The sequence below is a fragment of the Saimiri boliviensis genome, chromosome 9 (genome assembly GCF_048565385.1).
Source record: "Saimiri boliviensis isolate mSaiBol1 chromosome 9, mSaiBol1.pri, whole genome shotgun sequence".
Classification (NCBI taxonomy): domain Eukaryota; kingdom Metazoa; phylum Chordata; class Mammalia; order Primates; family Cebidae; genus Saimiri; species Saimiri boliviensis.
In genome coordinates, this window is record NC_133457.1 from 10,718,165 (window position 1) to 10,730,691 (window position 12,527).

The window sequence follows — 12,527 nt, forward strand, 5'->3', positions numbered from 1 at the left end:
GAGGCTGAGGCAGGAGAATTGCCTGAACCCAGGAGGCAGAGGTTGCGGTGAGCCGAGATCGCGCCATTGCACTCCAGCCTGGGTAACAAGAGCGAAACTCCGTCTCAAAAAAAAAAAAAAAAAGAAAGCAATCATTCATTCCAAAAAAAAATTAGGAGCAGTTCAGTACTAACTTTTTATACAATTTGACTATTATGCAATTCTGCCTAGAAGCATAGCAAACAAGAAAGAAAAATTGCCTATCTCAGTGATCCTATTAATATACCGATTATTACACAGAAACGATTGTCTTTAGAATGATTATTTTAATTTCAATGAGACTCACTATCAATTGTGTTGATCTGGCCAGTAGGAGTTGAAGAATTGGGCATAGTCTTTACTTCTGGTATAGGTTCTGTCTTGTACATGGATTCATCCTGACAAAAACCTTTTTCAACACTGTCAAAAAACCACTGCGTGGTCACACAGTGTACATTCCATCTCTTGGCACATTCATATTTCTGACCTGCAGTGTTCATTAAGAAACAGAAAATGAGAGAAACAGAAAAATGAAAACCATTAAAATCTATCTTTGCAGAAGTGTTCAAATTATAGCAGGTTACTTAATTTTTGTTTGTTTTTGAGACAGAGTCTTGCTCTGTTGCCCAGGGTGGAGTGCAGTGGCATGATCTCAGCTCACTGCAACTTCTACCTCCTGGATTCAAGGGATTCTCCTGCCTCAGCCTCCTGAGTAGTTGGGATTACAGGCATGTGTCACCACTCCCAGCGAATTTTTTTATATTTTTAGTAGAGACAGGGTTTCAGCATGTTGGCCAGGCTAGTCTCAAACTCCATCTTGTAATCTGTCCACCTCAGCCTCCCAAAGTGCTAGGATTACAGGCATAAGCAACAGCTCCAGGCTCCCAGCCATAACAAGTTGTTTTAAAAACCTATCAACCAAATTTAAGTTACCAGTACTTAGTCTTAAACAGTACGCTACATGGTTTATTGCAAAGTAGTACTTTAGTTTATTGCCTAATTAAATTTTCCACGTGTTGTATAAATACACATGCCATGTGAGGGGGTTTATCTTTTATACAAGCTGCAGGAAGACAGGAGCAACTAGGAGGTAACAATTAATATTGGACTTTGGTTTGCATTTAGGCTCCATCACTTAATTTCTTTAAACCAGCTTGTATAATGTGAAAATCGTAAATGTGTGTAATACAATAAATCCCAATTTTGAACACTGGATTCCAATGTCAACAGGCTTCTACTTAAAGTCCAGGATAGATAAGCCAGTAGATAAATTATGTTAAAAATGTATCTTTTTATTACCTGAAAAACCTTCAACACAATGTATTTTGAAGCAGTATCACAGAGAAACTGAAGTCTGTATGTCACATGAAAGGTTTTCTGGCATTCTTGTTAATCAACAGTGAACTGTCTTCAGATTCAGAAAAAGAACAGCAGTATCAAGTCTACTCACAATCCTCCTATCGCAATTGGCCATACCCAAATTTCTGACTTAAGGACAATTACCATTTAACCTTAATTACTTCTCAGTCTAGAAAGCTTAGTAAAACACAGTATACATAAAAAGAGCAATAACAAAAACATTAACAAAACTCATCTTTTATCAATTTGTGTGTATTTTAAGAGTGCTGATAAAAAGTTATCCAGAATAATGTTATGGAACACCAAATTCAAAAACAATTTTAAAGAATTTTTCTTGGTTGGTAATGTCTTTTTCACTTACTGCCTCATGTTCTGCAAGGCATGTCTTCCAGTTATAACTTGTAGTTCATTCAAGTCAAAGTGAAACTAAGTCAAGACTTTCATCATTACAAAGAAATGCCATTTAGCTATATTTATGAGTTTTCTTGTTATTTACCCAAACTTCTTTTCATTATTTGGTAACTGTGTGAGGAATTTTTTTTTAAATCAAAAGATAGCAAAGTAAGCTTATATAAAACATCACTAAAAGGTTTTTTTTAAAATAGTTATTAAATGACACGAATAAATATGAGAAAAGTCATACAGTTTAGACTGTGACCCAAACGACTTCTGCAAGATGTTAGGAAAAACTGTATCAAACTAGATTTATGACATGTCAGAAGTAAAAGCTGTTCTGTAAGATTTTAAAATACTAAATACTAATGGCTGGGCACGTTGGCTCATGTCTGTAATTCCAGCACTTTGGGGGGCTGAGACAGGTGGATCACTTGAGGTCAGTTAGAGACCAGCCTAGCCAACATGGGTGAAACCCCATCTCCACTAAAAATACAAAAATTAGTCAGGTGTGGTGGCAGGTGTCTGTAACCCCAGCTGCTTAGAAGGCTGAGGTAGGAGAATTGCTTAAACCTGGGAGGCAGAGGTTGCAGTGAGCTGAGATTGCACCACTGCCCTCCAGCCTGGGAAACAGAGCAAGACTCTATTTCAAAAAGTAAATAAAAAATAAAATACTAAATAATAGAGAAAATGTTTCATGTGTTCATTTGTGAAACACAGTTTTACCTTTTGGTTCTTGCACAATGAGGTGTGTACATTCATTCATTTTCAATTGTCCCATGTATTGACCTCCATGCTTAACTGTGAGTTGCTGAACTTCCTTCCGGTCTAAGCCACTTAAACCAGTCACACAGATTATGCAACCAAGAAAAACAGGACACTTGAAATCTTCCATGTTTATATCAGTATATCTAGTTATTTTTCTGTGGGAATCAAATGGTTAAAAAGAACATATTACATTTACCAGATAGTTTTAAATTTACTAGAATAATAATGACAACATCACAAATATCACTACTGTTTTCCTCATCTTTTAGGATTTATAACCATTTTTTAAAAAAGGAGAACTATCAAACAGAATAACACCAATTGCTCACCTAGCTCAATAACAAGTTTTAATACAAAGTAATTGTTTCAGATATAGTCTCTCAAAACTGTTTTAAAAGAAAAATATACATTTCCTTAACTCTAAGCCCTTGCTGGTCAAAGTGGTATATTTTCCAAAATTATATGTCTGAAGCTCTACTTAGAAACCCAAAGTTACTTTGGATGCCTGTTAGAAAAATGAACTTTTCGATCTTTCCATTATTCTGTATAAGTAAAAGCAATGATTTTTGGCAAAATGCCAACAAAAATGTCATTATTCTGTTGCCATGCTAGGCAGATGTGCTGAAGTAATCACACTGGGAATGAGAGTTGCTGACATGGAGACATTTAGGATATGCTGGATGGTGTTGAAAACAAGCCCAGAAAAATGCTGACACAATTTGTATGCCAATAGAATTCTGTGGTATTTGGTCTTGTGGTTGTTTAACTAGTTTCAGGGGAAATTTAAGTGTGCCCCTTGAAATAGCCTGTAAGCTCCATGAGGGAAGGGATGTTATCTTGTTTTGCTTACTACATGTATCTAATGCCTAGCTCAGGTCAGATACATAAAATGGGCTCAATTAACACTGATTAAATGATCACATCTCAGCTGATGACTTACATACGTTTATATTAAACCTTACATATGCCCCCTTTTGGAAGGAATGTACTGCCAACATGGCTAATTTATTCTCTATCTTAATATATGGGAATGGTGTTGAAGGATGATGCAACATAAAAGCTAAAGACTTGCCAAACTGGTTTTCTCTATTATTTCAGAAACATTTACAGCTGAGAACTTTATCACCAAAGCATTTCTTACTCTGTAGCTACTGCTAACCCTTTAGCCCAGGCGTCCCCAAACTTTTTACACAGGGGGCCAGTTCACTGTCCCTCAGACCGTTGGAGGGCAGCCACATACTGTGCTCCTCTCACTGACCACCAATGAAAGAGGTGCCCCTTCCTGAAGTGTGGCGGGGGGCCGCATAAATGGCCTCAGGGGGCCGCATGCGGCCCGAGGGCCTTAGCCCATTCTATAATGCCTGTCAACTTTCATCTTGGTAATAAGAGCATGCAGATTTTGCTCTTCTGTTTTTGCTGGAGAAAGAGAGTAATGACACTATTTTTTTCCCTGAATAATAAATCCAAAGAGTATATCACATGCCAAAAATGATTGAATGCATAATTTTTTCAAATCTAGAAAATAAAAAATGTCTTACTTCTCTTGTGACTTCTCCCAAAGTGTTTTTATCCAGGAGGGAAGCAAAATAGGTTTCTTCAGGTTTGCAGCAACTAAATATTTTTTGCTACCAACTTCTCCTGCAATAAGGTGAGTAACTGATATGTTAAGGTCTCTGTATACTCGTCCGCCCATCATTTGTACATATCTATGAACTTCTTCCTGCAGCCCCAAAAGAGAATATATTAATACTGACACAAACAATAGTGCTTCCATTTTTATACACTATATCAAAAATACATTTTGCTTTTGATAGTTTAAATACATAAATGTTACACACAATTACAGTTAGATAATTAACCAAATTATTTTTTGGAAGATAAATACGAGTTATATTTAAAAATATTTTCCTATATTTATTCCTTTCAACTCAATGAGTGTATTAAACTATTATACAAAGAATACATAATCTTTGCTTCTGTATATTTTAATATACATGTGTATTTTTAACATAAATTATATCTATATGATATATAAATATGTATTTTTAGCCAGACTTGGTGGTACATGTCTGCAGTTCCAGCTACTCTGGAGGCTGAAACATGAGGATTACTTGAGCCCAGGAGATCAAGGTTGTAGTGAGTTGTGATTGTGCCACTGCACTCCAGCCTGGATGACATAGTTAAGACCCTGTCTCAAATATATATATGTACTTCTATGGCTCTCTTAGAATCCTTTTTCATTTTTTTTTTTTTTTGAGACAGAGTCTTGCTCTGTTGCCCAGGCTGCAGTGCAGTGGCATGATTCTTGGCTCACTGCCACCTCTGCCTCCCTGAGTCAAGCGATTTAGAACCATTTTTTAAAAGACTATCCACCTATAGTGGAAAAATCTAAGTGATTAAAAAATGAGTGTCTTTTTAAATTAAAACAAAAAATTTCAATTAGCCAGTTTTCAACAAAAATTCCACTATATTCAATATATTTAAAAAATGTGTGTATACATTGCCATGTATGTACCTATGCAACAATCCTGCATGATCTGTACATATACCCCAGAACCTAAAGTACAATTTAAAAAGAGTGTGTGTGTGTGTGTGTGTGTATATATACACACACACACACATTATATATTTATATAAATATATACATATATACACACTGTGGTTGTAAATTGAACTTTCTTAAAAGTCATGAACAATAAGTGGAAGGTCTTTTAAGTTATCTTCTATGCAGTGAAAAATTAAGTATCGGAAGAGAGAGACTGATCATTCACGATGAGGTCAACATCTACCCTTTTTTCTTTTTCCAGACTTGTACAAGATATTGTTACATCAGACATAACCATATTATAAACTGGATGTTCGGCTCTTGGGACACATCGCTGGTGGTGCATACAAAATATGACTACTTGAGGACCAACAATTCTGCAGCCAAGCTACAAAAAAGAGAAAAGTTTAAATGAGGTAAGAAGGAAAAGACCAACAGTCTTAAAAAATTACATTTTGGAACATTTACCAATTCTTTACCAAAGTTGATGAGCACTGTAGAAAAAGCAAATTGGAATTAGAAAAAAATAAAGATTACATAATTTATCAGATATACCACACACTAAACACACACAAAAGCAAACCAAACAATGCAAGCTATCAAAAGAAATAAACTTCAGGTCAGGCACAGTGGCTCACGCCTATAATCCCAGCAGTTTGGGAGGCCAGGGTGGGTGGATCACCTGAGGTCAGGAGTTTGAGACCAGCCTAGCCAACATGGTGAAACCCCATTTCTACTAAAACTACAAAAATTAGCTAGGCGTGGTGGCAGGCACCTGTAGTCCCAGCTACTAGGGAGGTTGAGGCAGAAGAATTGCTGAACCCAGGGGCGGAGGTTGCAGTGAGCCGAGATCACGTCACTGCACTCTAGCCTGGGAGACAGAGTGAGAACTAGCCTCAAAAAGAAAAAAAAAAAAAAAAAAAGAAAGAAAGAAAGAAAAGAAAAAAGGAAAAGAAATAAAATTCAAGAGCCCCTTTCACTCAAAACTGCCTTAGTGCTTACACTTGTAAGCCCAATACTTTGGAAGGCTGAGGTGACAAGACCACTCAAGCCCAGGAGTTCAAGACCAGCCTGGCCAACATCAAGAAACCCCGTCTCTATTAAAAATATAAAAATTAGCCAGGTGTGGCATTAAACATCTGTAATCCCAAATATTCGGGAGACTAAGGCACAAGAATCACTTGAACCTGGGAAGCAGAAGTTGCAGAGGGCCAAGATCAGGCCACTACACTCCAGCCTGGGCAACAGAACAAGACTGTCTTTAAAAAAAAAAAATGCCTATTGTAACAAAATTAGCCTTTCAATCCTGGTCTTCCCAAACCAAAAGAACTCCAATGTACTCATAAGTTGCATAATACCTCATGATCAGTAAAGAATGTATGTCCACTGAAGCAAAGATAAACCAAAAAACAGACTATCAAAGGAACACACTAGAAGTTAACAAACCTTTTTGAGGTGATTAAAGACAATGCCACTAAAAGGGTCACAGATATAAAGTGATCTATCATTCTCCTTTATTTTCAATGCCTCTTCTTCTGTAATAATCTGAAGATATTCTTCTGACTGGAATTCTTTTATTGACTAAAAGAAAAAATAAGAATGTACCTGAAATTACTCCCCTGTATTTAGGTCCTATTGAAATTCCATCTCAAATCCAGCCTTTTACCTATCGAAAGCCACCATTACATCTCACCTACACCTCTGCAGAAGCCTCCCAAGTGGTCTCTTTCTCCTTTCCTTGCCCTAAATCTGTTCTCTACACAGCAGTTAACAATCTTTAAAAAAATACAAGTCAGACAATGTCACTCTCTGCTCAAAACCTACTGTTTTTCCACCGCACCCAGAATAAAATCCACATTTCTTACCATGATCTTCAAGACAACACAGTGTGGCTCTTGCCTATCTTCCCACCTTTACCTCCTACTTCTCATCTCTCTTGCTTACTCCAGCCACTCCTGCTTTCTTGCCAAGCCTGGAAGAAGCCAACCATAACCTCATTTAGAGGCTCTGCTCTTGATCTTTCAGCAGGGAATACTCTTTTCCCAGGTTTTCACCTGACTTAATTCCCCACTTCAATCAGGTGTGCTTAAATGTCACCTCCCCAGAGATGCCTATCCTAACCATGCTTTCTCAAATACCCTTCCCCTATCCTTTTAGTCTATTTAATATATATATATATTTATATTTATAATTTTTGTCTCTCTCCCCTGGAAGTTTCATTTAGTATCTTGTTTGCTACTATATCCTGACAACCAGTAAGCCCTCAAAAATTTTCTGAACCAATTTTGAAGTCCTTACTTTAATACAATAAACTCTTTAAAACTGTAAGTCAGATCATGTTTACTCTTTTGATTAAAACCTTCCAATGGCTCTCCATTTCACTGAGAGAAAAATGGCCCACAGGGCCCTACATGACCTCTTTACCACTATTCTCTGAAGCATTCCTTAGTACTTGTTCCCCATCCCTCACTCACTACACAACAGTACACTAAACTTGGACAGAGACTACAGACACTTTCCCAGGGGCTGTATAACGTTGCTCTCTCTGCCTGAAACATTCTTCTCCAGATACCTGCAAGGCTATCTCACCTCCTTTACGTTTACTCAAATATCCTTTTCTCCATAAAGCCTTCCCTGGTCACATTCTATTTAACATTATAACACCCTCCTCTCCTCACCCCCAAGAAACATCTTCTGGAACCCCTTAACCTGGTTTGCTTTTCTTTCTAATTTATCATGTCTGATTAGTGTCTATTTCCTCCTGCTAGACTATAAGCTCTGAGAGAAAAGAAATCTTTGCCTGTTCTCATCACTGATGTATCCCAAGTACTAAAGAAGTGCCTGTTGAATCATGAAGACTCAATAAATATTTGCTGAATGAATGAAGTTGAAAAAAATCTGCTACAAATAGTTCTCAAACTTTAATGCACGCTGAAGATATTGTTAAAAATGCAGATTCTAATGGATAAGTCTGGGTTGGAGCCCAAGATTTGGCATTCCAGGACAGGTTGATACTGCTGTGATCTGTGAGAAGCAAGGCTCTACATCACCCCTACTATCATCCAATTATTATGCTGTACATTATAAAACATAACTTTTAACAATTAACCAAAAAATCTGAGCTATGACCAGTACAGTACTGACTCAAATTTTTACACCACGTTAAGGACCACTCTGGTTAGGAGACAAACGAAAGAACTGCAAAGTCCAAGTTTCCAAGAACTGCAGGTCACCCACATTAAACAGTAATGCGGAATAGACTTCGAACCCCATGAAACACATAATGATGTACTTAGATCAATTCAAAAATATGTAACAATGATATATCTGTATTAATGTAGACTATACAATTATGAAAGTGAAATATCTAAGACATAACGCCCAACAAATCAAAAACACTTAAAAACAAGGAAATTAATTCGTGGTATTAAGATGTTTTCAACTCTTACCTCGAGAGCTTTAAAAAAACATTTGGAATTGTCTGAAGACTTTAAAAACTTCACAAAAAACGGTTCTTTGTCATTTCTGGACATTTCTGAACTGTCAAAGGAACCATTAACAAGAACAAAACCGCATTAGGTATAAAGTTGCATGTTTAACCCACCTATTTTTCTGTGCAGGCAAGAACGCCTAAAGATAGACATTCCGGCTCTGCCCGTGAATTCATCAAAGGCATTTGTTAAGAAACTCTGGAATGTGGGCAAAGTCAAGGAAAAAGATGACACCACCAATCCTTGCAAATCAGAGGGCAAAATTAACGTTCTCGAATTGAATACATTGAGAAGGGCCCTGCTATGAAGGCTCTAAGCCCTTTAGGGACGGACATTCAATTGTCAGTGGACACTCAACTGCACTTGTTTTAAGGATACACAGAGTGCATCTGTCCTTGCGGATGCCCACGGCCTGCTAGGTTCGTTCGTCCCTCAGTAAATGGATTTTAAATATAAACATGGAAGCCAGTTAGCATAGTCATGCCCCCGCATAAGGCTAGATGCTCCGGTTCCCAGCTCCAGGAAAAGGCCCGGCTTTGGGATCAGGGAAGCCACGTCCTCTCGGCGTCAAAGGCCCACCCGCCGGTCCCAGAGCCAGTTACCAGGACAGGAAAAGAGGGCCCCGAAGGCCACACAAGGTATCGCGAACCCCAGTTGGGGCCGAGGAGGAGCTGAGTCCCCACTCCGCGCCTCACTTACCTCGTTGGAGCCTGGGGGTCTCCGGGCGGCGAGTCGGGGGACTCGCTGCCCGCAGAACGGTGACTGGGGTCGGGCGCCAGCCCGGCGCACAGCCCCCTCCCCCGACTCGGCGCCGCCCTTAGCCCAAAGCAAACGCTAGCGACCCCGGAAATTGCCGAGTACTGGAACCGACTTTCGCGCCAACCGCGCGGCCTCGCTCGCCTTTTCCGGCGGAAGTGACGCCATCATCGGCGACGCCAAGGGGCGGAAATGTCAAAAGTGGAAGTGGGCGGTCCGTAGGCGGTGGGGTTCCAGGGAAAGCTTTGGTGGGTTCAGGGTTGAGTGCTTCGCTGGGGCGGGCCTAGTCTCCGCTGCAAGTAAGCCCAGCTCCGTCGGTTCAGGAGGTAGGATCACAGGCCAAGAATACTCTTTTAGTATTGAAAAAAGCCAGGGAAAGAAAGGATTTCCTCAATAGATAGTTTACACTTGCCTTATACCAGGCATGCATGGGGCGTATGATCCAAAACAATTCCATGAGGCAAATAGTGGTAGATGTATTTCGCAGATGTGAAAACGGAGGAAGTTAAATGATGGCTTCAAGGTGGCACAGCTAGGAAGTGGTAGAATTAAAACTGCATCCAGGTCTTTGGACTACGGACTGGGTAGTTTCCTCCAACATAGCAGGAATAGAATCACTACCCGACACAACCGCAAGATGGCAAGGGAAGAAAGGATGACTTACTATACAGCAAATGCCAAGGGATCTTTGCCAAAATCTGCAGTGGTCTCCCCTCCTCCGCACCTTCAATGGATAGCTCCGTTTTTTTTTTTTTTCTCTCCATCTGCCTCAGTACTGGGGAGATTCTGTGACTGAACCTAAGGTTCAAATGGCAAAGAGCAAATGGAGAGGGGGTAAAATGGGGCTGCAAAACCTTAGCTCAGTGATAACCAGTGGTAAACTGTTTGTTGCTTTTCATTTTATTATTTAGAAATAATTTTTTTCATTCTTGACTGCTGAGATTGAGAAAATGACTTTGGATTTACTAATGTAAAAGAATAATGCCATGTCCCTTGATTGTTTTTCTCTTTTCTTTTTAGAGCCTAAAGATAGTAATGAGTAGCTTGAGTTTTAAGTGTTTGGATACACCAATGGAAGGTGACAACGATTCTTTGCTTGGCCAAACTTTAGTCAGACTCCTGAAACTTCTTGTAGGTTTATCTGTGCATTTCCTTGGAAAATCCAGTTAGAACCCTCCACTCTGAATATCTGATCAGGCTCCTCATCCTCTACCATCCCCAGCTGATGTTTGATCAGCTTAACCTATTTTCAGCAAGAAACTTCTTTACTCTGAAGTTACTTCTTAGTAATTTTCCATCCAGTGACCCTAGGCTTCTGTTCCTTGGCTGTAAATTCCCACTTATCCATGCTGTATTTAGAATTGAGCCCACTCTCTCTCTAATTCAGAATCCCTTTGCCATGGTTGCTATACCTATTCTTGATGGTCCTGAATAAAATCTGTTTTACTGTGCTTTAATAAGTATCATTGATTTTTTCTTTCCAAAATGAGTCACAATCAGTAACACTGGGGCTCAAAGTTAAAGGCCTATTTCTGGGGGAAGGGCGAAAAAAGCCTTAAAAACAAAAAATAAAAATCACTAGACGTGGGGGGAAAAAAAGAAACCACAGTTAATTGTTAAGGTGCAAATCTGACCTGAATCTGTAATCATTATTATTTCTAAGGTACTTTATAGTTAACATGGGACTCCTGCTCACACTATTCCCGTTTACTCTTTTCAGCAACCCTGTAGTATGTGGGTATCATTGTCTCGTGTTATGAATATGGGGAAAGTGAAGCTCAGGGACTGTGTCACTTGCCCATGCCTTTCCTGACACACCGCACTGGGCACGTGCTGTCTGCTCATCTCTGAGTGAAGGTCCACACCGGGGAGAAGCCTATTCCCAGCATTTATGGGGCCAACTAGAAACTTCACAAGGAAGGAGATTCACAGATGCTGCTAATGAAGATGAGGAGAAAAATTCACCCTTTAGCTTTTAGCCAGCTGGAGCTTGATACCAGAGTTGACCTGTCTTTAGAGCAAGAGTTCACCGCTAGGGGACAAGATCTCTCATCTTGTGTCTCTAGATAGGCAGAGAGGATCTGTCTCTAGTACCTACTCCTGGTGAATGGATAGAGCGGTTCTCATGTGCGGTGTCTGGACCACCAGCATTGGCATCTGCTGGGAACTTGGGGGAATGAAAATTCTTGGGTCCAACCTCAGACATATTAAGTCAGGAACACTTAGGTAGGGCTAGCAATCTGTGCCCTTCAGGTGATTTTGCTACATATTAAAGTTTGCTTGAACAGCAGTCCTTCAGGAAAGGGTGAAAATGGTTACAGCCATTTCTTAGTATCCACAGGGGATTGATTCCAAGGCTGTGTACAGATAACAAAATCTGAAGATGCTTAAGTGCCTTCTATATAACCTATGCACATACTCCCACGTACTTTAAGTCATCTCTAGATTAGTTATAATACCTGATGCTATGCAAATACTATGTAAATAGTTGTTATACTGTATTTTAAAATTTTGTATTTATTGTTCTGTGTTTTTAAATTTTGTATTATTTTTTATTGTTGTTTTTTTCCCCATGATGGTGAATTTTACACAAAAATTGTATTTTTTTTTCTGAATATTTTTGATCCCCAGTTGGTTGACTCACTCAGATGTGGAACCCACAGATACAGGGAATTAACTGTATGTCGGTTTGTGGTCCATGAAAACCTGGGTGAAAATGGGGAAAGGTTATGATATGCCCCTGGAAGCTGAGGTTTCCATGCTTGCTTTGACAGCATATTTACTGGAAAAAAAATGGAATGATACAAAGATTAGCATTGCCCATGTGGAAGGATGACACACAAATTTGTGAAGCATTCCGTATTTGCCAGGTGTGTTGTCTCGCGCCTGTAATTCTAGTACTTTAGGAGGCCTAGGCTAGAGGATTGCTTGAGGTTGTAAGTTCAAGACCAGCCTAGGCAACGTAGCAAGACCCCCTCATCTCTAATATTTACAATTTTTTTTTTAAAAAAAAGAATCAGGGAACCGGGTGCTGTGGCTCACATCTGTAATCCTAGCACTTTGGAAGGCCAAGGTGGGCAGATCGCATGAGCCCAGGAGTTTGAGACCAACCTCGGCAACATGGTGAAATCCCATCTCTACAAAAAATACAAAAATTAGCCGAATGCAGTGGTGGGCACCTGTAGTCTTGGCTACTT

The 12,527-nt window shown here is 39.5% G+C and overlaps 1 protein-coding gene and 1 non-coding gene across 4 annotated transcripts in view; one reads left to right on the forward strand and one right to left on the reverse strand.

Annotated features, from left to right (window-relative positions):
• TOPBP1 (DNA topoisomerase II binding protein 1) overlaps positions 1-9,975 on the reverse strand; it is a 64,555-nt gene extending 54,580 nt beyond the window's left edge. The window contains exons 1-7 of one of the 3 annotated variants that reach the window (XM_039480313.2): positions 9,274-9,975; positions 8,533-8,623; positions 6,530-6,664; positions 5,328-5,471; positions 4,077-4,258; positions 2,497-2,693; positions 326-505 (exon numbers count right to left, since the gene is read on the reverse strand). In XM_039480313.2, the coding sequence (XP_039336247.2) occupies positions 326-505; positions 2,497-2,693; positions 4,077-4,258; positions 5,328-5,471; positions 6,530-6,664; positions 8,533-8,616 (922 nt within the window). In that variant the 5' untranslated portion in view covers positions 8,617-8,623; positions 9,274-9,975. Of the gene's footprint in view, positions 1-325; positions 506-2,496; positions 2,694-4,076; positions 4,259-5,327; positions 5,472-6,529; positions 6,665-6,948; positions 7,056-8,532; positions 8,624-9,273 lie in introns of those variants that run through there. The other 2 variants (XM_039480311.2, XM_039480314.2) reach the window with 2 other exon arrangements.
• A 2,113-nt stretch (positions 9,976-12,088) lies between these two features.
• Positions 12,089-12,197, forward strand: LOC120368353 (U6 spliceosomal RNA). Its single transcript, XR_005582512.1, has one exon. It is a non-coding gene; the product is annotated as a U6 spliceosomal RNA (small nuclear RNA).
• The last annotated feature ends 330 nt before the right edge of the window (positions 12,198-12,527 follow it).